The 26,400-nt window shown below is 55.2% G+C and overlaps 1 protein-coding gene and 1 pseudogene across 1 annotated transcript in view; both read left to right on the top strand.

Annotated features, from left to right (window-relative positions):
• The window catches only part of LOC111143480 (bone morphogenetic protein 8b), a 31,606-nt gene extending 6,795 nt beyond the window's left edge, over nucleotides 1-24,811 (top strand). The window contains exons 2-7 of the mRNA XM_022497259.1: nucleotides 8,954-9,143; nucleotides 9,552-9,700; nucleotides 17,508-17,702; nucleotides 18,463-18,542; nucleotides 19,355-19,465; nucleotides 22,910-24,811. Coding sequence (XP_022352967.1) covers nucleotides 8,954-9,143; nucleotides 9,552-9,700; nucleotides 17,508-17,702; nucleotides 18,463-18,542; nucleotides 19,355-19,465; nucleotides 22,910-23,059 — 875 coding nt within the window. The 3' untranslated portion in view covers nucleotides 23,060-24,811. The remainder of the gene's footprint in view (nucleotides 1-8,953; nucleotides 9,144-9,551; nucleotides 9,701-17,507; nucleotides 17,703-18,462; nucleotides 18,543-19,354; nucleotides 19,466-22,909) is intronic.
• LOC111143608 lies at nucleotides 11,907-13,339 on the top strand (annotated as a pseudogene).
• Nucleotides 24,812-26,400: the final 1,589 nt, after the last annotated feature.

Below are 26,400 nucleotides of genomic sequence, written 5' to 3'. Positions count from 1 at the left end.
TTTTTTTTTTTTTTTAATTTTTTTTTTAAAGATTTTATTTATTCATTTGACAGACAGAGATCACAAGTAGGCAGAGAGGCAGGCAGAGAGAGAGGGAGAAGCAGGCTCCCCGCTGAGCAGAGAGCCCGATGCGGGGCTTGATCCCAGGACCTTGAGATCATGACCTAAGCCGAAGGCAGTGGCTTAACCCACTGAGCCACCCAGGCGCCCCTCTGCCCATTTTTAAAGATTTTTTAAAAATTTATTTATTTGGCAGAGAGAGACTGAGAGAGAGCACAAGCAGAGGGAGAGGCAGGCAGAGGGAGAGGGAGAAGCAGGCTCCCCGCTGAGCAGGGAGCCCTCTCTGAGGCTTGATCCCAGGACCCTGGGATCATGACCTAAGCCAAAGGCAGACACTTAACCAACTGAGCCACCCAGGTGCCCCTCTCTGCCCATTTTTAATTGGATTATTATTATTATTATTATTGCTATTGAGTTGTATGCTATTGAGTTCCTTATCTATTTTGGATATTAGTTCCTTATCAGATAAGTGGTTTGCAAATATTGTCTTTCATTTCACAGATCACTTTCCAAGAGTTGAAGGTGGCTCCCTTTTCTCTAAAACCCTGTCAGTCCACCAGGATGGTGTCCCCTGTGAATCCTTGATAACTGCCTCCTTCCCCACATCCATCTCCTCGGTGTTTCTTACCCTTCTGGGGTAAATGTCTACTACCACCCCCTGTAGGCAGGGGAGGAAATGGAGTCTCAAGGACTGTAAGTGACTGGCTCAGTTCCTGGGTACCCAGGTCCACAGGTGGATATGAAAAGTGGATCACAGCAGTGAGGAGGCTTGCCCCTGCCACTGGGAGGCCAGAGGTGTGGGCTACTTTGGAGGAGGACACGCCAGGTTTCAATCCTGGGTCTGCCACTTGAGAGCTGTGAGATGTTGCACAAGTTACTAAGAGCCTCCACATCTGTTTCCTCACCTTTAACATCAGGATAATGTGCCTATATCCTGGTGCAACACTTAAATAGGTTAAGGCATTTAAACCCTTAGCAAGTGCCTGGCAGTGCTCAGAAAGAGCGGCCAGCGATCCGAGGGAAGGGCCTGCCCTGTTGATCTACACCCTCCCCCTAGCCCAACCATCCCCTTAGGGACCTGCAGCTGAGTGGGTTTCAGGATCCATTTCAGGATCAGGCTGCCTGGGTTCAGATCCCCATTCTGCCACTTGCTGTTTGTAGTGGCTGCTGCGGTATTTGCCATGTCTTCTCTTCAGGAGTAAGCTGCCTGGAGGGTGGGCTTCCGACCGGCGGCGAGTCTTCCTCTAGGCGCTAAGCGGCCAGGTGCACAGGAGCTGCTCACCCAGGGTCGGCCTCCCTCCTCAGCAGCACCCCACACTTAATGGCTAGTTTATGGGGGTGTAAATGTCCAGCCCCCTCGTCTCAAGGAGGACTGCTCTGAACGGCCCCCAGCCCCAGAGCTCCCTGTGCAGGAGGAATGGGCTGAGGCCGTTGTGGGTCCACATCACTGTTCAGCTAAGCTCAGTCCTGCTGCCTCCATTCCTTACAGAGAGTACTCTCCGCCAAACCTTCTGACTCAGGGACTTTTTCTCAGGAAACCTGACCTAAGATACTGTTTATATGATTTTTGTGTAAATTATTTAATGCTCTGGGCCTTGGTTTCCTCCTCTATAAAATGGGAGAGATAATAGTTCCTGTGTCATAGGATTGCTGTGTTAAATGAGATAATCTGTGCCAAGTGCTGAAACAGTGCCTGGTAAATACTCAATAAATGTTAGCTTTATCTGTTTTTAGCCCAAGGCCAGCTAGTTAGTAACAAGACCAGAAGTAAAATCCGGTTATTTCCTTTAGCTGCTGGCTCTGTGCTCTGAGCAGCCAAGGGCTCTGAATACAGTAAGTTCTGGGGAAGCTGAAGGCTGCAAGACCTGGGTATGGAGGATGTTGGATTGTTCGGTCTGTGGCCATTCCTTAACACTACTAGGAACTCACTGTGTGCCATTCCCCTTCCTGGTTATCTTGGGGCCTATTCCAGAGTACAGCCCCAGCCCAAGGTCTGCTTGTTATAGCTATAAATTATGGTGAAATGGGAGGAATGACCATTCATGCACTCAGCAAACAGGAGCAGAACGGTTCAGCACAGCAGAAGACAGACCAGGTCTTCCCCTCATTTTGTGGGAGACAAACAAGGCCAGAAGAAGAGGAGGAAGGTTCTCCTGGCTGGAGGACAGAGAAAGCTCGGCAGGAGGTAACATTCGTGCTGGACCTTGAAGAAGGGTAGAATTTAGTCAGAAGGGGGTGGGAGGAAAAGGTGTTCAGGTGGAGGGGAGGCATGAAGGTGAAAAGCTCTTGGCATGTTTTAGAACTCCAGTTCCTCCAGTGAAAATCCACTCAAGATAATTTCCCTGCTCAGGTTCCCTCTGTGTGTCCCTTCATGCCAGCATTCAAGTTCCTCGAGTCTCGTACACTGTGTCCAGTGTTCTAGTCCAGCTTAACCACATGGTGTTCCCTTGATATGCCCCCAGTGTGCTGAGGCTTTGAATGAGGGGAAAATACAAACTTTGGAGTCAGATACACCTAGACTCTCATCCCACTTTGGGTGCTCCTGTGAACCCATGCAAATCAGTTACCTTCCCTGACCATCCATGTTCTCATCTATAAAACTGGGCAAATAATGCCTCTTCCACTGAGTTCTTGTGTCCTCTGGCCTGGTTCTCAGTGATCCTGTCTCCTGGTGTTCATGCCCTTGTGCAGGTCCCTGCCATACTGTGCCAGCACTGGTCTGCCAGCACTGGTGTGACCAATAGAACATGAGAGTGGTGATGATATGTCACTTCTGAGACTAGGTATAAAAGACTACAGCTTCCATCTTGGGTCCAACACTCTGCCACTCCCTGCATCCCCACCAGATTGCTGATTCTGGGGGAAGTCATGCTGTGAATGCCATGAGCAACCCCAGGGAGAGGTGGACACCATGAAGAACAGAAGCCTGCCACCAGCAGCCACATGAGTGAGCTTAGTAGATTTGTTTGTCCCAGCCAGGTCCCAGCCAGACCCACCGGCTAAATGCCTAGATTCCTGACCCTCAGAAATATATGAAATAATAAATGTTTCTTGTTCTAAGCTGCTACAATTAGGTTACTGTGTTACACAGCAACAGATGACTAAAAGAGTTAGGTAAGCATTAACAGAAGTGGTGTGTGTAACGTGTAACGTGCCCAGTGTGATGCCTGACACAGTTGGGTGCTTAAAAAAATGGGAGCTGGCACATTATTTCCCAACCCTGTGCCTTTGCCTCAAATACCCTCTTGCATTTCTGCTTGTCAGAAGTCTCCCACCACTCTCAAATCTGTTTTCTAGGAAAGTGTCACTGACCCTTCTCCCCACAGCACCCTCCATAATTTAGAGCCCTGATCCCCCATCCTATGTATTTTTCTTAGGATCTGAGTCACTTTCTGCCAGCCTCATTCAGAGCCATGCCTTGCCCCTTTCTCCTGCTCCCTAAGAAACCGTGAACAACCTGAGAACAGGGGCCAGATCTGACTCTCCATGACATCCCCCCTCCCACTGTGCACCCCAGCCCCTGTGTGGCAGGTGCATGGGGCAGACTGGCAAGGTGAGGGGAGGAAGAACACAGCGGGAGACAGGGGCTGAGAGCGGGGCAGGAGCCCGGGCCCCATCAGCTGGGGCAGAGCAGGGCCTGCCCTCCCTGTCTTTGTGGAGGCTGACCATGGGTGCAGCATCTCCCTAAACACTTCCCTGGGACCTCCACTCCTCCCAGGGCCCTGCCTGGAGGAAGGTGGCTTCAGTAGGCATTCTCAGGGGCTGGGGTGCTCCCTTTGACAGCAGAACTTCATTGACAGGTGACCCTCCCATCCTAATTTCGCCACCTACAGGGAATCTGGTACCACTCATCTCACATCGTCTTTAAGTCTGAAAGAATGTGCCCTGCCCACTGATGGGGTTCCTCCAGCACTGGGGCCCAGGACAGGGAGGTACACCCACTCCTCCTCCTCATGGGAACCCATTCCCCACGGGAGAGAAGGATGTGTCACTGTGACCACATCTTTCTGGAAAACTCCCACAGTTCAGTTCTTTCCCCAGAATTGCACTGGGGAATCGTATACTTGCTCAATCTCGTTGGATCTATTTTTGGCCTTGACTGACTTGATGTGGTGGACTGTGCGGGTGTTCCCTTTTAATTTGGGGTCTAAAGCTGTCTGGGGTCTGGACCGGCAATCATGAGTGCAGAGCCATTTATGGAAGCAGCTCTTGAAAAAAGTCGCTAATGAAAACTGACTAAAAATACCTTAGAAGTGAAGCCTCCTTGGCCTCCTCTGGACAGTACTGAGATTTCTGGGTGGGAGGGAGAAGCCCTTCAGACGCAGAACTGGTAGGTGATCAGTGCTGCAGCTCCTCCCTGGGCCCACACCAGGCACAGAGACCAGGGTCTTGCTTTAGGTCTAAAGGGGGCGCCTCAGCCTTGTCACTAGCAGGACTAGCCGGACGGGACCAGTGCCTCTGCCTCTGGGACCCTCGGGAGTCTGCCCTCCACCTCAGCAGCCTGGCCGTGGGAGGGGGGGCTAGTCCCACAGCAAAGTGAAGATGTGAGCGGCTTCTGATGGAGACTCGCTGTGCTGTGGAAGCCATTCCCAGACCAGCAGCTGCCCCACTGTCCTGCGGAGCTCGGGAAGAACCTGCAGACACATGCCCTCTCTGGGCCCCCGGAACAAAGGGAGCTCAATGACATCCACTGAGAGCCTCCCGTTTCCACCCCACATGGTCCTGCCCTTAATTGCTCACCGTCCAGAGGGACACACGAACCAGAGATGGGGACCCCTGGGACAGGGGAAAGAGAGAGGCCAGCAGGCTGATCTGTGTGAGGTCAGAGGAGGACGAGGGGCCTTGAAAGCTGGACTGAGAGGAAAAGTATCCTTTAGACAGGGCAGAATGGGGGCGACTCAGGAGAGGGCGCTTTGGGGAAGGCCTTCAGGGGAGGGAAGAGGTATCTGTAGCCAGAAGGCCCAGATGAGGTTGGGCCGGGCCAGCTCGGGGGCCTGTGGGGGCAGAACCAGAGCTTGGTCTCCTCCTGGGGACCCTGTGGGGTTGGAGAAGGGCAGACAGGTCAGGCGATTCTATTTTCTTAACAGCCACTCTGGGTCGCTTACTTTTGGTCAGAAGCAAGACAGATTTAGGTCCTGAGTGACTCTAAATTTTATCCAGGGCACAAAAATAGCCAAAGCTTTTGTTGGTGTAGGACTGGTGGACTCAGTGTGTGGCATCTGGAGATCCAGCCCACGAGTGGTGCAGGGCCTCAGACACAGAAACGTAGAATGTGGATGGCAGTCACAGAGGGTGGAGGCCATCACGTTCCCCACAGTGGGCCTTTCCCAAATGTGGGATCTGGAGGTTGGTCTATCAGAGACTAAAGAAGGCTGAGAGTCCTAACAGCACACGTTGATGATTCATAATTATTTCTTGTTCCGGAAGCCACATTATGGTGATTCAGAAAGTAAATTCGTTTGCTCCTTCCCCAGATAGAAGCTGGTTCAGTGTTTGGTCGTTTGGGGCAGCTTTTATAATTATGTAGAAAATAAACATTTAGAAGTGCCTTTTGAGCCAGGTGTAGCTTTGTCTGTTCCCTAGGCCCACTGAATAATTTGTGTGAGGCCTTTCATATCTCGCCAGTATATCTTGGGGTTGTTGTGTTAAAGAGTAAATTCGTATGTAATTTTGCCAGGGTACTGCAAAAGGAAATTGCCAAATTGTTCTCCCAACACATTCCTACCAGTGATGTGGGAGAATGTTCTTGTCTGCTCTCACCTACTTCTCAAAGGCCACACTGAGCACCCTATAAAGCATCCTCTCCCTTTCCGCATTACTGTTGACCCCATAACCCTCCATATTCCACTCAACAATGTAAATGGCATCCCTTGTCTTACTTGTTTTGTTGTTGGTAGTGTTCATACTGTGTCTCCCCCATTAGACCATAAACTCCATCAAAACAGAGACCTGACTTACTCACTGTACTCCCAGTGCTCAGGCGGTCTCTACCTTACCATCGTAAGAACTGAATACATTTGTTTATAAGTAGAACTCGATAAACCAATGAAAATTAAATGAGCAAAGTGATACATTTATTTAGGAAAAAATCATTCCAAATCTCCCCTTCCTCTCCTTCCCATGGCTTTGAAATTTCTGACATGGCCTCTTGAGGGCGTCACATCTTGGCACAAATAGGGAGATTGCAAGTCAGGCTCCTCAGAACTCATGTTGAAAGGCTACTCCTCCCAGTCCATTCCTGACTGTTTACAAAGCCCTTGCATGGCCTGTGAGGAAAGCTGGACTGCACCCTTACTCCCCGTTCATGGAGGAGATGAGGCTCTGGCCTGACCACTGCCACAGTTCCCTGTGCTGCCCTGAGCTGCCTCTTTGGCTAAAGTAGTCTTGGCCTGCACTTGGTTAACAAAGGGACGTAGAGGTGCCAGAAAATGATTTCCCAGAACATCAGCTTTTAGAAAATCTTTCTCCTAGCTCAGAGCAACAGCCACTGAAAAGGAGACAAATCTTTAGGTTACCTCTTCCCATCCTCCCAACTGACTGCCAGATGAAGGATCTTTCTTTACATAGTCCCACACTGCAGGAAATATCACTAATTTCTGATGAAAAGCATCACTTTCCTCACAACGTCCTGGCTTCTGGTGCTTGCCTGGAACAGCCAGGGGGGCAGTTTCCTGTGCTGAGCTGCTGGGTAGTTCATGGATTTCACAAACGCACAAGGTAGAAGCTTGGAACCCGGTTCAGTTCTGGTGCACAAGGCTCCCCTGACCCTGCATCCGTGGGCTCCCAGGTCAGCAAAGGAGGGAGGCCCCAGAGCGTGGTCCTCCCATGGAGCTGGCAGATTCGTGGGTTGTCCCCTCGGCCCCCAGATCCGACAGGAAATCAGCTGTAGGCCTGCGGACCGAGATCGCCTGCGGCCCCACCCGCGCGCCAACCCCACGGTCTTGGGAGCAGATATGTGTTCACGGATCCGGGTTCGAGGCTCTGTGAGGAGTCAGGTGAAGGGTGGGATGGAGCCACCCTCCTTCCTGCTCTGGGCCATACCCTGTCACAGCCAGCAGCCTCGACCTGGGACGTCCTGCACATCCAGGATTCTTACAGCCACGGAACAGAGGTGGTCTGTGTGGTCCCTGAATCCACAGAAATTAAGCTGTGCGTGTGGGAGTGTCCATAGGGAGGAGGGGATGTGTGTGGCAGTATTCGTGGCCCACATCCCCAGGTGCGGGACCAGAGCCCTGCAGTCCTCGCTCTCCGCGTGTGTGGGAGCACATGGGTCCTTCCCAGGGTCACCGCCCCCGAAGCAGCCTGGCTCCCGGCTGCGCATGTGCCGCGTGTTCGCCAACCTGGCGGAGCCTGGCCGTTGTCTTTCTTCGCCACTGTGGTCTCGGGTGGAAGAGCCCACCTTGTCCCGTCACCGTGTGTGTCCACCGGCCCCGCCCAGCCCAGCTGTTGGCCTGTCCCTCGCTGGACCCGGTCCCCACTGCGAGGACAGGAAACGTTCCCCACATCCGCCTCCGCCCCAGCCTAGTGACTTGTGGTCACAGACACCAGAAGCCAGAGAGAGAGTTTTTAAAAAGACTCACAGACGTGTCATTAGAATCTGTGTTGGGTTTGGGGGAAGGTGCTGGGTGGCTCCCGCCCCTGCTTTCCGGAAACACAGATTTGTGGCATCTGACAGTGACAGGAGGCTAAAGTGGGATGGTACTAAATATACTGTCCTGGGCGCTTCCGGGCAGCGGGGGGTGTGGGATTGACTCGCCACCCCAGCCTCCGGCCCAGACAGACCAGCCCCGCCTCGGCTCCCCTCCAGCCTGTGCATCCCCTTCCCCTCCGCGCCTGTCTTCCACCCCCGCTTCAAACCACATCGCCCCCCTGCTGCCCAGAACCCTAAACCCCGCTGGCCAGATGCACAGCCGGTGCTCCCAGGCCGGGATTCCAGCCCTCCAGAGTCAGACCACAGCGAGACTCAGGGCCGGTCCCCCACAGCGCTGGCCTGTGGACACCCCCACCCTGCACACCTGTGCCTCCAAGGTCCCCTCTGCCTAGAAGGGCTTCCCTGCCACCTTCTCCACCCCATAGGACTCCGTCCCATCCTTCAGGGCCAGTTCAGGTGGCACCTCTCCTGGGAAGCCTGCTCAGGTCCCACCCATCATGGGACCGTCCAGCTTCCCCAGGACCTGACCAGGTGTCACCAGGTGCTGTCACTCCTACTTTGCTTCTTCTTTCCAGGTCTCCCTCTGACCCTCCTTCTTCCCTCACCTTGTCACCAAACAGGAACTGCCATCCTTTGTCCTTTGCTGATTGTGGCTGTTGTTTTCCCTGCCTGTGCTATCTATTCCTCAGCCCTAGGCCTTTCTTCAGGCTGGGCCCTTCCTCTGCAGTGTCCTCCCTTGACATTGGGGCACATCCACTCTCAGCCCTTGAGGCCCAGCTCCAGGGTCAGCTGCAAACACTCCCTTTCCCCCAGGCTTCCGTGCACACACATCGGCAGATTCTGCACATCCCCGGCCTCAAAAATGCACTCAGCTCTGTCCCTGTCCACTCTGTGACCTGTTTCTGCCTTGGGTCTGATGTCAGTCTTCCCAGAGGAGGGACCTGCCCTCAGATTCATCCGTGGGTCCCAGAGCCAGCAGGGGATGGGTGGGGCAGGCTGGGTTGGGGTTTGGGGGCCAGAAACGGAGGCAGCTCTTGCTGGCACCACGGTGTGCTGGGCCCTGTGCCAGACACCTCAGCGCATGGCCCGCCATGCCCTCTCAGCACCAGGAGGCAGAGCTTGGGAGCAAGTCCCCTTGCAGAGGAGGGAGCTGTCCCCACCCAGGCTGCCCGGGGCCCCATCTCCCCCAGCCCCAGCTCTGTCCAGAGCACAAGTGACCGACGGCTCCACTCTGTCTCGCAGTGGAGCGTGACCGCACCCTGGGCTACCAGGAGCCCCACTGGAAGGAGTTCCGCTTCGACCTGACCCAGATCCCAGAGGGCGAGGCGGTCACCGCCGCCGAGTTCCGGATTTACAAGCTGGCCGGCGCCCACCTGCTCAACAGGACCCTGCACGTCAGCGTGTTCCAGGTGGTCAGGGAGCAGTCCAACAGGTGCCTACCCTCACGCCGCCTCCTGCCGAAGCCTGGCCGAGGAGGGGACACTTCCCAGAGGACAGAAGGGGAGCTCCCTGGGGAGTACACCCTCAGAGGCAGAAGGATATTTGGCCAAGGCCTCGTGTCACTGTGGGGAGAGGCCCAGCATAGGTCCTGCTTCACATCCCTGCCATGCTCTCCCAGCTGTGGGACCATGGGCAGGTCACTGAGCTCCCGAGCCTCGGTTTCCACACCCCTGCTGGGCCCAGTAGCATTTTGTGCTGTACATACAGTGAGAGAAGACACACGGGGCGCCCACCCCGAGCCAGGCGGGATAGGTGCCCCACGCATGGTCCCCCAGGTGGGCACTGGAAACGCAAAGGCAGCTGTGCCGGCCCTCAGTTAATTGTTTTTTCATGTCCACAGGGAGTCTGACTTGTTGTTTTTGGATCTTCAGACGCTCCGAGCTGGGGACGAGGGCTGGCTGGTGCTGGACGTGACAGCAGCCAGTGACCGCTGGTTGTTGAGCCGGAACAAGGACCTGGCACTCCGCCTCTATGTGGAAACGGACGACGGTAAGGCTCAGGGTTGGGCAGCAGACCTTCTCCTGGGGGCTCTTCGAGGCTGTTGGCACAGAGCCAGCTGCGACCACCTCCTTTGGCCCTGGAGGCCTGGCCTCTCTCAGCCCAGCGGCTGGGGTGATAACCCCCTAACCACTTTGGGGGCTCATTGGGGTGCAGAAACCAAGGTTCCCACAGCGGGAGCCCCCTACCATGGTGGTCTCCCTCCTCTCCTTTTGCAGGACCAACATTTCAGTCACTAAGAGAGAGTCCATGTTGTCCCTCCCCAAGAGCAGCCGTGTATGTGGGGCGTGTCCATACTGGGCAGGGCCGAAGCGAGGTAGTTACACCCTCAGACTCGGAGCAGAGAGGCCTGGGTTTGAATCCCAGCTCTTCAGCACTCTAACCCGGTGACCTTGCCAGGGTACTTACCTTCGGGGTCTCAGTGTCCTCCTCTGTAGAATGAGGGTTCACATGTTCATTCATTCCCCAGGCAGCTGGGGGAGAACCTCCTTCATCGCAGGCAGAGGAGTGGGGGAGGGAGAGGCAGAAAGTGGGCACAGGATGGTGGATCTGAGCTACAGCAAGGGGCCGCCATGGCTGGAGCTGGGCGGGCAGGGGCGAGGTGGGAGAGGAGACTGAGAGCTGCAGGGCACATCCTGAGTGTGGGTGAACCCGGGCCCCGTGTCAGAGTGTTGAGGGTGGCTCCCTGTATTTCATAGCAATGGAGGATGACGGGATCTGAGTCAGGTTTTTAGAAAAGAGCCCTCTGAGACAGCCCCTGGAGGAGGGCATCACTTACCCCGGTGCTTAGTGAATTAGGCTTCCCATAAGTACAGTGGGGACAGGGTGAGGAAAATGAGTTCACAGAGGAGAAAGCTGAGGGCACTATCTCAGCAGGCGACCAAGGCTCATACGAGTGTCCTGCATCTGCTGTGTCCCCTTGACATGACAGGATGAGAAGGGCCCTTCATCTCGTGGTCATCCCCCAGAACCCAGAACCCCACCTGACCATGGGAAAAACATCAGACAAACCCAAATTGAAGGACCTGCTACAGATGCCTGACGAGTGCTTCTCAAAACTGTCCCGGTCGTCAAACACAAACAAAGTCTGAGAGATTGTAACAGCCCAGGGAGCCTAAGCAGTTGTAGCAATGGAATGCCGTGTGGGATCCGGGATGGGACCCTGGAGGAGAGAAAGGACACTGGGGAAGACCAGTGAGGTCCGAATACATCGTGTTTAGTTTATCCTCAGACTTAGTGTTGGTCGTTTAGTTGAGACAAGTGCACGGTGCTAATGTCAATGTTGGCATTTCCCGGGGAAACGGGCCTGAGTATCTGGGAACTGTCTGTACTGTCCTTGCGGTTTTTCTGTAAATGTCAGCTGTTGTAAAATAAAAACTTAGTATGTGTGTCCAACAAAGGCCCTGCGCCCTACGTCTGCAGGGACCGTAGTCTGGGGGGGGGCGGGGACAAGAGCAAAGTCAGAGCAACAGGAGCCACGAGCTGCAGGGGAGAGCGGAGACGTGCTTGTTGGTTGGTAGCAGCAGAAATGGAGAAGAGAGGATAGAGGAGGAATGATGGAAAACGTGGATTGAGCCAGTGGCCATTTTTAATAGAATCTTTATATTTTCCTGCCTGAGTTAAAGTAGTGGACGGGCAGGCTTGAGGGAGCAAACCAGGAGGCCTTTTTCGGCAGTGATGTTATTGAGAGCCCTGGTTGACGTCCAGATGGAGTGTCAGCTAGGACAGGTGAGAGCTGGGGCACAGGTGGAAAGCGCCCACATCTAAGTGGCTTGAGAGGCCTGGGACCTGAGCAGGTCTCCTGGGCAGGGGTGTGGATGGAGAAGGAAGGGGATGGTCCAGAACCCTGGGGCTTCCCACATGGAGAGGGCTGCCCAGAAGCGGTGATGCGGAAGATCTTTCCTTCCCATGGGGGTTCTGGGGTGGAGAAGGCGGCCTTCTGGCCAACCTGAGGGCTCAGGGTCGGTCTTCCCCTCACAGACACCACCCCGGGACCTCTGCAGGCATGGCTCCCTCCCCATCAGGCGCAGGGTCTTGGATTTAGGTCCCACGGGGTGGGAGGCACGATGCTTCCCAGGACGTCAGGGGTCACCTTGTCCCCGCGTCACCACCCCGTGTGCCCTCCCTGTTCTCTGATGTGGCAGCTGTGGCAGTCAGTCAGTCCCCACGAGGTCTGGAGCCGGAGGCAGAGCACAGGATGGCGGCCCTCCAGCAGTTCTCCAGATTGTACACGGACCCCTTGCAGCTCGGGAAAGACATCTCTGACAGCACCAAGCTCAGGGTCGTGGCTTTGGGCTCTGCAGGATTCCAGAGAACCTGATAAAGGCGCTGCTCAAGACACACGTCAAGGAAGTAGCAACGTGGGGGTGGACGACTTTGGGCTGGGCGTTCTCTTGGAGACCAAGCAGGTCCCCCATATTATTGGCTCCGATGCAGGGGAGAATTTGCTGTGCGAGCACCCAGTACCTGTCCCGCTGAGGCTGGAGCTACCTTCCCAGGGCTCCCTGAGGGAGTGCATCCGTAAGGGGGGTGCGGGAGGCGGGGCCCTGTTCTACAGGACCACAGCCTACAGGACCTTGGTGCAGGAGGGAGGCGCCCCCATCAGGTTCTCGCAGGAGGCCACATGGCCCTCAAGAGCCAGTGCGGAGAGGTGAGGGACTTTCTCAGGGATCTCCGTCTTCCGGAGCTGCCATCTCGGCCACGTTTGCTTTGGTGAAAGGGTGGAAGGCCCACCGCGGAGGAAACGTTATCTTCAGAAGAAGCGCCAGGAGGTCCAGCGTGCCCACGAGCAAAGCTGCAGAAACCTCCGTGGTGGGGGCAGACGAGGCTGCCGGTGTGGGCACGTCTGCCCCCGAAGACGTCCAGGTTCCTAACACTGATGCGACCGTCATCTGGAGGGAAAAATACGAGAAATGAATTGAGCATCTCATGGTACAGACAGAGGAAGGTGAAAAAGCCAAGTGTGTGGGTGACCCCCGGGCCCGGATCATCACACGAGCAGCTCTTGAACACGAGGATGCCATGTGCGCCACCTGGGGCGTAAGAATCCCGCTCCTGCCCAGCAACTACATCAGCCCGGAGGTAACTGTTCATCCTCACTGTGAAAATGGGATCCTGGGCTTGGGTCCGTTTCCATTAAAAGAGGAGGCAGATGCAGATCTCATCACTGTGGGTGAGCAGACGGTCACCATTTCCCCTGGGGGCTGTTTTTTCTCCTGCGAAGACTCGTCTGCAGTAATTCAAGGGGACACCTCCACCTCACTGTGCTGGGAGCCGTGCAGGTTTCCTATCCGGTCACAGGCTAACCGGGCCACCCCCGGAAAGACGGGGAGCGGCCCGGAGGGAGCCATGGATTTGGTGTCCAGCGCCAAGGCCAGAACGGTGGTCACCATGCAACGCCACACCAAGGACAAGGAGCCCCATGTCTTGGAGAAATGCACTGTGCCGCTGAGCAGGATGCTGTGCAGACCGAACCATCCCCAAGAAGGCTGTGTTCCACGTGCATGGGAAGAAAGGCCCCACGCGGATCAAACTCTGGGATGGCTTGATGGTGGACGACGTCAAAAAGAGCTCAGGCAGCCCTTTGCCCTGTCCCCGAACCTCAGATCCACGCAGCAGGTGGCAGCCTGAGCCGGGAAGGAAGCCCCGGTCACAGAGGGTGGGTTTTAGTGGAAACCAGAGGAGGTCTGGTCACCTCTGTCCATGGCGCTGGCTGTCTGACCAGCTTTCCCACCGCTAGACAGACGATTCTGCCAAGAGGGATATGGCTTTAATTAAAAACCAAAGGAGAATGGAGCCCTTTGTCTTCTTTGTTCTGTGCTTCCCAGAATGGTCTGGTACCATCGTCGGGCGCTTTGAACGCCGTCCTCACTGTGCTGTTTACATGACATTGTGTGCAGCTCCAATGAGCCCATGGGACGGCTTTCACAGAAGGACCTCCCCTTGTGAATGAGTCAGGAAACGTGGGGGGATGGTGAGGAAGGCGTGACCACCCCCATACCCCCAAGGCCCCACTTTGCCAGCACCGTACGCCCCGTGACCTGGGGGATGCTGTCCAGGTGAGCTTGTCTTCCTGCGGCCCCTCTGACTTTTCCTCTGGGGCCTTCCGTCCTCTGGCTAAATTCTGTGTCCCTGTAGCCTCCCCTCTTCCTCCCTGCATGTCCTCCTCCTCGTGGCTAAATAGATGTGTCTAGAAGGACAGCAAGGCTGTCTTGCTGGGCCAGAGCACTGGCAACGCAGTGACAAGGTTCCCCTGTCGATCAGCCGTCCCCCCGTGTGCTGTCGAAGGCTGCGGCTTGTGGTAGGAGGGGTTCTAGAAACCTAAGACGGACTTCTGGGTTTTCTCATCCTCAGGCATGGGATTCCTATGTCGCCCAGGACACTCAGACCCTTTCTGCCTGTTGTGGAGCCCTAGACTGGCCTGTTGTCACTACTCCCTTATAACACAAGAGAGGCCGTGGGGTGTTTCCTCCTGAACATAACGGGTTCATACACATGCCTGTGCAGCCATGTGCACGTCCAGATGTGTACGTGTGTGTGAGGTAAAAAACCTGACACAGAGCACGATGCACGTTCTCAGTGTGGCTCTCGTGGGCATACAACCATCAGAGCAGGTGGGCGAGAACTGGAGATTCTAGCTGGTGAAGGAAGGCCTTTCAGGGAGGCCTCCTTGGAGCCTCGCCCCGAAGGAAGGGCCAGTTCCTGGAATGGAGGGATGGGGACACCGCTCCCGAGGGGCAGCCTGGGGGCTGGGGGGTTAGTGGCCAGGGACTGGGTTGGGTGTGGCATGGAAGGGCAACAAGTGGATGGATAGTGGGGCACCTTTTGGGGCTTCTGTGGGGGCACCTGATCGGCCCTGGGCGTCAGTTTTCCAGCAGCAGTGTGGACAAGCAGAGCTCCCCAGGAGCAGACAGTGAGACGTGTGAAGATGGTAGGAAGAAGGAGGAAGGTTGAGTTCCTCGTTCTCCCGTGATGAAGTAAGCAGAGGACAAAAGCAGACTGGATCCATAGCTGGGATTCTCCGAGGGTTCAGACAGGCACCCCGGTTGTCCTTCAGCCTGGCACAGGGTCACCTCCCTGACCACAGGCTGAAGTGGGACCGGGTCTGTGGGAAAGAGCCAGATGGCGCCCAGAGCAGGAGGCCCGGGGGAGAGGCGGGAGTGATCTGGGCCTGGCACAGTTTAGGGGGGTGTGAATGAGGCCTTGAGCACCTGCCCGGGACAGGATGGGGCAGGCGAGCTGGCAAGACCTCTGGGCGCTGATGGAGCAGACTGAGAAGTGGGGAGAGGCTGGAGGACTCATGGGTGCCCCCAGCCCAGAGAAGCAGCATGTTCCATCAGGCCGAAGGGGAAAGGCCACAATGTGGCCCACGCTCTCAAGCATGGCTGCACACACCTGTCAAGTGCAAAGGGGCCTGCCAGCACCCTCACAAGGTCAGGTATAGAGGCAGGGACCCTGGGCCCCAGAGGCTCCCACCTCTGCCTTTCTAGAAGGCAGCCTTCCAGTGCCGGGCAGCCTAGGGCATCACCAGCTAGATAGCTCAGGCCTTCCCTGCAGCCCATTCTCTGCCCCCGGGAAACCCCAAGAAGATCCTTGATCAGACGGGCACACAAGGAAAGTGAATAGTGAACACAGCCTCAGACGAGATTGCCCTCCCTGGCTCCTCGGTAGGCAGTTCTCTCCAGGGAACAGGGACAGGACAGCGGCACCCGCAGGGGTGGAGTGCTGCCCAACGCAGGGTCATGGAGTCCCACTCCAGTGCCATGCTGACGACAGTCACCCTCCTGCTCTCATCCACTCTGGGCTCCTCGTGGCCTCTGGCATTGCCCCTCTGCTCACAGGCCTAGTATGTGTCTCGTGGCTCCGTGTCCTTGTGTTTCTGCTGCTTCCTCGTGGCTGACTTGCTGTTACCCAAACTCTTCCGAATGGCTTCTCTCTGGGCTCCTTCCAGGGTCAGCTCCTGAAGGACCTCCTGTCCAGCAGGATTGTTCCCAAGTGAGCCTCTAATGGGTCCAGGGCATTTGTGTGTGGCAGGTGATGTCATAGGTCAGAGTTCAGTCTTGGGATTGATTCGTTGTTCAATCAACTTGGCCCAAGGATATGGGCCTACAGCACAGCTATTGAAGGGCTGACCTTTACCAGCTGAGCAGGACTGTGGGTGGGGCAGGCAGTGACTCAGAGTAGACCCACTAATGGAGCAAACATAGGCATTTGTACATGTGGACGTCTGTGTACTGTATGATAAACGCATGTGTTTCTATACATAAGTGTGTGTGTGTCAGGGTGGCCACATCGAGGGGACAGGGACATGGAAGGGGAGCAGTTGGCTCTGCATGTTATGAAGCATAAAACTGAGTTAGTAATCCTCTCCTGTTGTTTAAGAAAATTCCACAGGAAGAGAAAATGAAGGGATCTGTGGCACTCTCGTCTTCACAGTGGAAGCCAGGAAATAACTGACGTGTTTAAAGTGAAGCTAATATCTAAATATTATGGTGTATTTTCTCAAAGGATTTTATACATTTGAAATGCTCTTTGTGGAAACATTTTAACAGCAGTGAGTGTGTTTTTATGAAAAAGTTGGAAAAAATATAGACACTCATGGTCACCATTGTGTAAAACTTCAATTGACATGAAAATATTCCAGAAATATGAAAATGCTGTGTTGGAGTGTGGAAAGATTTCAGAGGGATTTTTTTTTTTCTCAAAGGTTACTTTATAGTTGCTATTGTATTACTTGGACAATTAAAAAATCAGGAGGCAGGGAGCCTGGTGGCTCAGTCAGTTGAGCAGCCTGGCTAACTCTTGGTTTTGCCCCAGGTCATGATCTCAAGGTTATGAGATCAAGCCCCACATGGGTCTCTATGCTAAGCTGGGAGTCAGCTTGAGACTCTCTCTCCCTTGTCCTCTGCCCCTCCCTAGTCAAAATAAATAAATAAATCTTAAAAAAAAATCGGGAGGTCCTTTGGAAATACAAAGAGGTACAGGAAATTAGTTTTATTGGTGGAGTCGACATTTCCAGGGATCATGTCTGTGTTTCTTAAGGCAATCTAATCTTTAAGCAGCTTTGGGACCAAATCCCATTATCACGGGCATCCCTCTACCTAGCCAGAGGCCCCCGTATTTCGCTGCCCACAGTCTTTTCTCTCTTTTTTGACCCACAAACCTGGGGTTAACTCTTAAGTGAATAAGAACTTGGGGTCTGGAATTAGACGTGGGCTGAACCCCAGCCCTGGGACTTTGGCCTGATGTCGTGGCCCTGCTGTCCCCGGTGTCCCGTTTGTGGGCATCAGGGGACACTTAAGGCCCTGCTCTTGGGAGCAGCAGACAGAACAAGCCCTCGCTATGTCCTGGCAGCTGCTCCCATCTGCTGGGGCACAATCCATCGAATCCTCCGAAAGTATGGGATGGGCGGGAGAACTCTGGCTTGGAGCTCTCAGACGGCTGTGGGAACCACGGTTCTGTGCTCCCCTGGTGGTGTGGCTCCAAAGTTTCTCCGTGAAGCATGTGGTCCAGGTTACTGTGGAGACACACGAGGTCACAAGTGGGAGTTGCTCAAACCAGTAAAGGGCTTCACAAATGGCAGTGTTGACCACTGTCACAAATGACGACCCTGTGTTGGCAAGGCCTCCCCCCTCCCCTATCTTCCTTGGACCATCTCCCTTGGGTCTCCAGATGAGGAAACTGAGGCCCTCCGCCTCCATGCGCCAGAGCCCGTGCAGTCTCTAATGGAAGGGTTCCTCTGCCCCCCGTGTCCGGCCCTGCCCGTGAGTGACCGCCCTCTCTCCTGTCTCCATCCCAGGGCACAGCGTGGATCCTGGCCAGGCCGGTCTGCTGGGGCGACAGGCGCCACGCTCCAAGCAGCCTTTCCTGGTCACCTTTTTCAGGGCAAACCCCAGTCCCATCCGAGCCCCTCGGGCAGCCAGGCCCCTGAAGAGGAGGCTGCCGAAGAAAACCAATGAGCTGCCGCAGGCAAACAGACTCCCAGGGATTTTTGGTGAGGTCCAGGGCAGGCCTGGGGCTGGGTCCCAGAACAGCTGTGGGGGACAGAACCCTCCAGGCCCCCTGTAGGTTCAAACCTGTGCTTACCCTCTAGCACTTTCCCAACAGCCTCCTTTGTCCTGTGTGCCTTGAAGACCAGCCACTGCCCTCTCTGTTCCTGCCACCCAGAAGCACCTTCTCAGACCTCCCCTGGCTCACCAGGGCTTTTTCCAGAAGTCTTGTCAGCGCCAGGTGCCCCTTCCTCCAGGCACTGGTGGCTCTCAGGTCTCCCCTGGGGACCCGGAGGACCCACTGTTGTTTTCTCCCCACCTGACCAAGTTCCTTGGGATCGGGGTGGGCCTGCCCTGCCCTCCTGCCCTCCTTTCCTCCATGGGGAGCAGCCCTTTGGTGCGGCAGAAGAGGTGTGGGGAGGTCAGGAGGTATCTCTGCAGAGGAGGAGCCGCCTGATGGCCTGGGCCCCCTTGGCCTCTTTATTGGAGCCTTCGGAGCCACAGGTTGGAAGTCAAAGGAGGCTGGGCTCAGTGCAGGGTTACTCCATAGCTGTCGGGAGCCACCTGGAGCCATGGAAGTTTCTCGAGCTGGGTCAGGGCACCAGCAGAGCTGCAGGATGGGCTTTATGACACCACATGCCTTAGTTCCTCTTCATTCATTTTATTCAACAAATGTGCCCAGTGGGGTGTCCCCGCCCTGGGAGCCACCAGGGGTAGCTACGTGAGCAGGAACCCCAGAAAAGACCTGTGCTTCTGTCCCTGCAGACGATGTTCACGGCGCCCACAGCCGGCAGGTTTGCCGGCGGCATGAGCTCTACGTCAGCTTCCAGGACCTCGGCTGGCTGGTAATTTCTTTTTCTTTTCTTTTCTTTTTTTTTTTTTTAAAGATTTTATTTATTTATTTATTTGACAGAGAGAGAGAGAGGGTGAGAAAGAGATCACATGTTGGCAGAGAGGCAGGCAGACAGAAAGGGAGAAGCAGGCTCCTGGCTGAGCAGAGAGCCTGATATGGGGCTTGATCCCAGGACGCTGGGATCATGACCTGAGCCAAAGGCAGAGGCTTAATCCACTGAGCCACCCAGGTGCTCCTGGCTGGTAATTTCTGACTCTCCTCCTTCTTAAAGACAGTCCCCACCCCAAGATCCTAAGTGTAGCTCCAGGAGGAGGTAGAATTATGGGTGATTTTCATTTTCTCATGCATTATGTTCTTCTGTGTTTTCTGAAGGGAAAATGTCTTACTTTTATCATGAGAAGTGCTTTTTGGTAAAAACCATGAAAAGAGGGATAGTTTGAATCCTCAGCCCTAACAGGTCAGATCTGCAACAGGAAAATGGAGGCCGGGTGGGCAGTGCGCCTGCGCACCTGCTGGGACTGCAGCTCTAGGAGGCGTGGGCGGTGGGGGCAGGTGGGGAGGACAAGGCCAGGGCTGACTGCACATGAGGGGGACAGAGCTGTGCCCAGCCCCACCTGCTGAGAGTCTCCTGGGGTGCCCAGCCTCTTGGGGGAGGCTGTCTTCGGGACCCTGCGGTTGGCTGACTGGCCTGGGGCTGGGGGATGGGTGCGGGGCAGCCCCGAGCCGTCCTGTGCCGGGTGCTAGATTCAGGAGCTCAGGAGGGGGCATCTGGATGGAACTCACCTTCTCCCCTTACACCCCCAGGACTGGGTCATTGCCCCCCAAGGATACTCGGCCTATTACTGTGAGGGGGAGTGCTCGTTCCCGCTGGATTCGTGCATGAACGCAACCAACCACGCCATCCTGCAGTCCCTGGTCAGTACTGCGTCTGTCTGGTCCGGCTCCCGGGGAGGGGGGTTGGCACAGCCGGGTGAATGGAAGCCTCTGCCAGGGGGTCAGGGGGTTCTCTCTGCCCAGAACCTTCCCTGCACACATGAGCAGTGACGGCCCGTGCCTGGAGGGAAACGGGTGCCTGTATGGCCATGGTGGCCGTGTAGACGCCTATGCTCCTCAACCTGCATATACCCTGCTGGTGCACACCAACCTCTGTGCACTGCACACACACACGTGTGAGGACTCCACAGACAGTATGTGGGTACCCAGATTTACAAGACATACTTGCTCATGGTCAGACACATGGCACTTGCATAACAGATGTGCATCCCTCCTGGGGCCCATGGGCTCCGAACACACACATCACTGTGTGCACATGAGTGACACGCATGTGCGCTCAGCCACCTGCTGCATGTGTGTGCAGGGAGGGGCGCGGGTGTGCCTCGCTGAGCTTCTGGGCTCCGGCCTCCCCTGTTCACCTCCCCGCTGTCACTTTTTCCCTTTGTGCTTTCCGCAGACGGTATGGCTTCGGGAGCTGTGGCCGGGGTACCTTCACAAGCTGCCGTTGATTGCTAAGTGTTTTAAATGTTTGTTGGTTCTAGGGTTGAGATTTCTTTCTAGAACATTTAGGTAGAATCCACCCCATGTTAATCTAGTAATAGGTGATGTGATGCTTCTGAGGGAGAGTAAACGTGTCAGCAACAGCAGCTTTGACCCTGTGGTGACACTGCCTTTCTCAGACCCAGTGGGACTTGCTGCCCCCAGGAGCCCTTTTCCTGTGAGAAGCTCGGGAGTGATGAGATGTGTGTGCTTCCTCTGGCCCACGGGGGCGAGTGGGTGATGGTCACCCACGTCAGGATGGCTGGGTGGACTCAGGCTGCAGGGCAGTGAGAGGGGGACAGCTGGGAAGGTGATGCTGGGGTTGGGCAGGGGCTGGCGCACAGGGGCTTATGGTCCCACCTAGGATGCTGGGTGGGTGGATTGATTTCCAAGGAAACTGAGAAGCTGGTGCAGGGTTTTAGCAACACAGGTCAATGATCTGACTTACTCTAGAAGTAACTGGCAGCATCACGCAGATGAATGGGGTCGAGGGTGGGGCAGGCGGGGAGCTGAGTGAGGGGCTGCTATGGTCACCCGACAAGGGGTGGGGGCAGCTGGTGGAGGGTGGAGGTAAGGCTGCTCATGGGCATGGGTGTGGGGTGGGAGGAACCCAGGAGCCTACAGGTGAGGGTCATGTGAAGACAGGGATGGGGAGCCTTGTCGGGGGCAGAGTCGTTGCTGGAGGACGAGGTGGAGGGGGGACAGCAGTTCTGCACCAGCTGCACCATAAGATTGGGGTCCAATTAGATCTCAAGCAGGGCTGCCGGTGGGAAACCAAACCGACAGATCTGAGATCAGAGAGGTGGCCAGGCCGAAGCTCTGTGAGAGAGGGGCATGTGGCCAAGCTTCAAGTTCTCGGAACAGATGAGCTCCTCTGGGGAGCTCGCAGACACTGGAGAGGTGGCTAGGACTGGCCTCCTCTGTGGGGATGCCAGGGCAGTGATGGGGGTCTTGGGGTGTCTTGGGGGCCAAGAGAAGGAAGCATTTCCCCCTGGGCTCATCCTCCCAGCCCTTCTCCACACAGCAGCCAGGGGCCCCACTAAAGCACAGCTGAGCACTTTGTTCTCAGCTGAGAAACTCGCCTTGCCTCCCATCATTCCCCGGGGGAAGGCTGAGCCCTTGGCCTGGGACACAGAGCTCCTCAAGAGCCACCCTGCTGACCTCGCCAGCATCCCCATATGCCCCAGTGTCCTTATCTCCCTGCACAGGCCTAGTGCCAGGATGGCCTGAGTTTCCCACCTTTCTGGCTTTGCACTTGCTGTTCCCTCCACCTCGAAGGCCGCCTCCCCCGCTCTGGGCCCAGCTACCACCTGCTTACCTGCACACCTCGTGTCTGTGGCCCTTCCCTGTCAGGTGCAGTCACCATGCTTATGCTCCCAGTGCTGAGAACCTGTGTGCTGTGCCAACCCCCATGGGTCCTGTTTGTCCACTGGAATGTTCCCTCTCTCTCCTTCCTCCCCACTGAGTCTGTGAGAGTAGTGACCATGTCTGGGACATTTCTGTGACCCATCCTGGCAGAGCTGGCACAGGATACATGTTCTAGATATGTTCGTGTTGGAAATGAGAAAAGAACCATTATATTCATTTGGCAGAGAAGAAAATGAGCCCCATAGATGTGTGATTTGTACCCAAAAATGCACAGCCAGTAAGTGACCCTCCAATTTGGTCTCCCAGAGGCTCAAAGACAGGCTGAATGGAATGGCACATTAGCCTCCACAGATCATTCTGTTTGGTGCCAGATAGGGTAAAAGGCCTTCTTTCTGTCACTGAGCTAACAAAGCTCTTGTCTGGGGGGAGTCTCAGGAAGGCTGCACCCTTGCAGTGCCTGACTTCTCCCCAGCACCCCAGTGCAGGAAAGGCCCTCCCTGGTTTCTAGACATGTGGAGCCCCAGGGCTGGTGCAGGTGGGCCGGTGTCCCCCAGTTTCTTCCACATGGACCCACAAACACCAAGCCCCGTCCCCGCACCTGGAGCTGCCAGACAGGTTGCCCCCAGCCAGCTTTGTCTGAGTCCCACTAGGCAGGCCCTGAGAGGCCCGAAGTCCTGGGCTGCAGGGTGGCCACCACCCCTGGGTGTGGTAGGCTTCATCTTCTCTCCTGCCCACCTCCCCACCTTGGCCACCTCCCTGTGGGGGGCCCCAGACTGGAGTCACGGGTAGTGCAGCCCATCCTGCCACTGCTCAGGAGAACTATTTTTAGGAGGCTGAGAACAGGCTGCTCCTTCAGGCAGGCTCTTTGCTGGCAGTCAGGCTGTTAGGAGGGTCACAAGTCCCCACACCTGGTCCCTGTCCCGCCACTGGGAGCCACATGACTCGGCACCATGTGCAGCTTCCACACGCTCGGTCTCCGTCTGCCCAGAACAGAGCTGCCTTGGAGGTCATTGTCAGGGCTGGGACGTGCTTTGAGGAGTAAGAGCGCTGGACACTCCGGGGGTGGACCGAGGATTCTGGGCTTTGTTTGGTTCTGGGAACGTTCACTGGCCCACATTTGGGAGGGGAGACAGATGGCAAACAGCTAATGGGGACAAGAGATAATGCAGACACATCATGAAAGCACAGAGGAGCAGAGGGGTCCCCGGAGGGCTCCTGGGCACACCATGTGCTGGGGTGTCCTGTCTGAAGGGAGTGGGTGGGCCCTAAGGGCAGCGGGCCAGGGCAGGGGTGCAGGGGCACAGGGTGGGGTGGGTCCCCGCATGAGCACCTGCCTGCACTGCAGGCAGAGGACGGAGCAGGGGAGGGTGAGTGGCCAGAGACTCTGGGGCCTGCGAGGGCGGGGGTGCCGGGGCAGGGCCGCCATGTTCACGCCTGCCTGCCCCCCACTCCGGCCAGGTGCACCTGATGAAGCCAGATGCAGTCCCCAAGGCGTGCTGCGCCCCCACCAAGCTGAGCGCCACCTCCGTGCTCTACTACGACAGCAGCAACAATGTCATCCTGCGCAAGCACCGCAACATGGTGGTCCGGGCCTGCGGCTGCCACTGAGGCCAGTGCCTGCCACGGGGGGCCCCCACCCAGGACAGGCCCCTCTCCAGAGCCAGGAAACCCTCAAACCCAGCCAGACTTCCAGCGGGTTGGCCCTCACAGATCAATGTATCTGTGCTCCTCTCTCCTTCCTGCCAGGCCTGGATCTTTTCCAGGCCCTTCTGCCCCCTTCCTTGCCTGAGGTTTGTGACAGTCTCTTGGCCTCCAGGCCTGGTGGTCTGAGTCATCAAGCAGGTTCTCTCCCAGCGGCCGCCTCCAAAAGCAGGTGCTGCCCAACATTTTGCATTTGGAACAAAAGTCTGAGGACCTATTCTTGTCCATTGCTGGCCCAGGCTTCGGGTAATATGGGGTGAACTGAGAAGCACCTGGGGCACCAAATGGCTACCTCGGGCTCTTCACGGTTCATTTCAGGGCATGGATATGTGTAGACATGGTCTAGTCCACCTCCGGTTGCCTGCCCCTCCCAGGCATTTTCTGGGCACTTTTGTTAGAATGTGGACTTGCCTCACTGTTGTGTCGTTGAGGATCTGAACGATCAGCCTGCTGGGAGGCATGTGGGTCAACTCAAGAATGAGCTGGATGAACAACATGATGTAGGGCAAAGGCCAATGGCATCTGTCTCCCCCCATCTTCCTGCCTTGATCTGCCTCTGCTGTCTGGGGAAGAAGTGCCAGGCATGGACATTTGACCTTTGTAGAAACAAAAAATTTGGAGGGCCTCATTCGCCTGTCTGTCGCCACGTTGAATCATGAGGAGCTTAGCTCCCTGGAGAAGTTACCTTTTTATTGAGCCTAGCAGGTGGATACATTGGGTGGTCCAGGAGGACAACACTCAGCACAGATGACATCATTCCGCTTTCCCTTTGGCTGGCAAACATCAATCACCAAACTTGATATTTTTTCTTTCCAAACCTGTATAGAATTTCAAAATGATCCATATTAAAACTCTACACGGCACTGCCAAGAGATCAGAGTTGACACGTGAAGTAAAAACTGTTCGCCATCTTCTGGCGTGCTAAGGAGCGATCCCTTTCATCCACAGCCACACCTCTGTGACCCTGGGCAGCCTGTGGCCAGGGCTAGGGCCTCCCAGCACCTGCTTATGTCCAGAAGTTGTCAGAAACAGGCTATCATAATCTGCACCACCCTGTACGCCCTGGAGCGCCGTCCTGTTTCTCAAGACCTGTGAGCCAAAGAAAAGGCCCCTGTCCCAGGGGAGTGACAGGTAGTAATGTGGCTGGCCCTGGGTGGGGAGGTTCCCGGAAACCACTGTTCTCCTTGGAGCAGCCACCGCAGGCGGCTGGGCTGTTTATTTGATTTCTGACTTACTAAGCCTGTAATTTACCTGCTGGCGCAGAGTCCAGCTGCCCAAACTCTCAAATACTGTCATTAAAAGCAGTTCGTGGGGCTGCCCCACCCCACAGGCACAGCCCAGCTGAGGTGGAGCCCCCCCATGTGCCCAAGGATGAGTCCTTCAGCAGTCATTCCACACCCCGAGGAGGGGCCTGGGACAGCAGGTGTGGACGCTGGGGCCCTGCTGCAGGACAGAGGCCCCTCCACAGGGATTGGGAGGCGAGTCTGGAGTGAGCACAGAGGGAGACTCTCCCTGTACACAGAGGTTGGGCCCAGACTCTTGACAAAGTGGTGAGTTCCCCATCAGTGCAGGGATCTAAACTCTGGCTTAGAGGTTAGGAGACCAGACCCATAGGTGGCTTCTCCCTCTGGGCCTCATTTTCCATCTGTACCTGAAGGCAGTGGGCTTTTTGGGTGTCCAAAGGGCCTCCTGCCAGGAATCTGTCTGCCAGCCCTTTCTTACACTGTGCCCAGAAACAGCCTCATGATCCTGAACTTAGGGGTCCAGTGGCAGTCAGATCAGAGTTGGTATATAATAGGGAACCTGCCATTCTAGTCCTTTGACGCTTCTGTCTTCCTAACATCAAGGACTGTCCTTTAGGCAAATATAAATTTAACATTAGCCAATTATTTTAACTATTTTTTACTTCACCTGGTATGTTTTGTGCCCAGCCAACAGCCCAGCACAATTCGGGGTGCACCAGGAATGTCTGTCAAATCACTCAAAGGTTGATAGACTAGGAGTGCACCTCACCTGTCAGGGTGAGCATAGCACGAATGCCTGGAGGTTGTCACCCTCCTTTTGCATGCCCAGCACCTGAAGAGTAAGCCTTTGCCTGCCGACCTGGGTCAGACTTACAGCAACTGTTGCCATCCACGCCGTCACTGAATGAGATCGCACAGAAAAAGCCCTGAGCAGAGAAAAAATTGTGAATGGATACAAGGCCCGCGCATTTTATCCCATTTACTGCAGGATACTGCGCGCACTCACTGCATGCTGTGTATTCCCAGGTACCTTTTGCTGAGCCACGCACAGCAGCTGCAGGGAGCGGCCCACATGCCACCGTTTCCCTCTCTCTTGCTCAAGGCACGGCTTATCTGGGTGCACGGGACCAGAAGGATAAATACGGGCGGTTGGTTAGACGCACTGACAGCTCTGAGGAGTCAGCCAGGAAGGGGCGGGGGCTGTGGGAAAAGGCTGAGAAGAAACGCGGCGGTCAGTCTTGGTTTGGGCAGTGCGAGGCTGGCCTCGAGGCCAAGTCAGCGCATCAGTGTTCACAGTTTTCTAAGGTGGGGAAGCGACCCACCTTAAAATGGAAAAATCCCTAAGAATTAGAAAAAGAGGCAGCATAGCAAGAGGACAGAATTTTGAAGTCAAATGGGTTTGAATCCGTTTTTCTTTTGTGGAGCAAGGTATTGGTTCTTTCCTTCCAGGCTACTACAAACATATGGACATTCACATTTAGGACAATGTCTGCCATCTGAACACTTAGCAACAGGCGCCTGTTGGCATCATTACAAAAGGATTTACTGATTTGCTTAGCCCTTTCCATGTTTGTCCACTAAACCTCCTCCCAGAAAGTGTGCTGTAGGTGGAGTATTTATTTCAGAGTTGTGCTTTTTCCTGGAAAATCTAGACCCTGCAATCTGTGGAGGGAAGACCTTGTGTTCCCACTTGCTTTCAAGGCCTAAGGAAAATGCCTGGTTATGGCCAAGGCTGTGAATATTTCCCTGTGTTCCCAGAGGCAAGGGGAACCCACCAGTCTGCTGAAGGTACAAAGCTTGACCCACCTTTTTAAAAAATGGGTTTTTCATTTATTACAAAAATAATGCAGTTTTGGAGGAAAAATTGGAAAAAAAAATGCAACTGAAATCACAGTTGTATGACTCATAAACATACTTAATATTTTGGTGAATTTATTTCTAGGCTTTTTTCTTAGCATATACACATACAGATGTTTATCTATTATAGACAGATATTTTTACAAA

Source organism: Enhydra lutris, unplaced genomic scaffold, assembly GCF_002288905.1.
Source record: "Enhydra lutris kenyoni isolate GAN:26980312 unplaced genomic scaffold, ASM228890v2 scaffoldscaffold9, whole genome shotgun sequence".
In the NCBI taxonomy this organism is placed as follows: Eukaryota; Metazoa; Chordata; class Mammalia; order Carnivora; family Mustelidae; genus Enhydra; species Enhydra lutris.
This window is presented reverse-complemented; position numbering and strand designations above follow the sequence as displayed.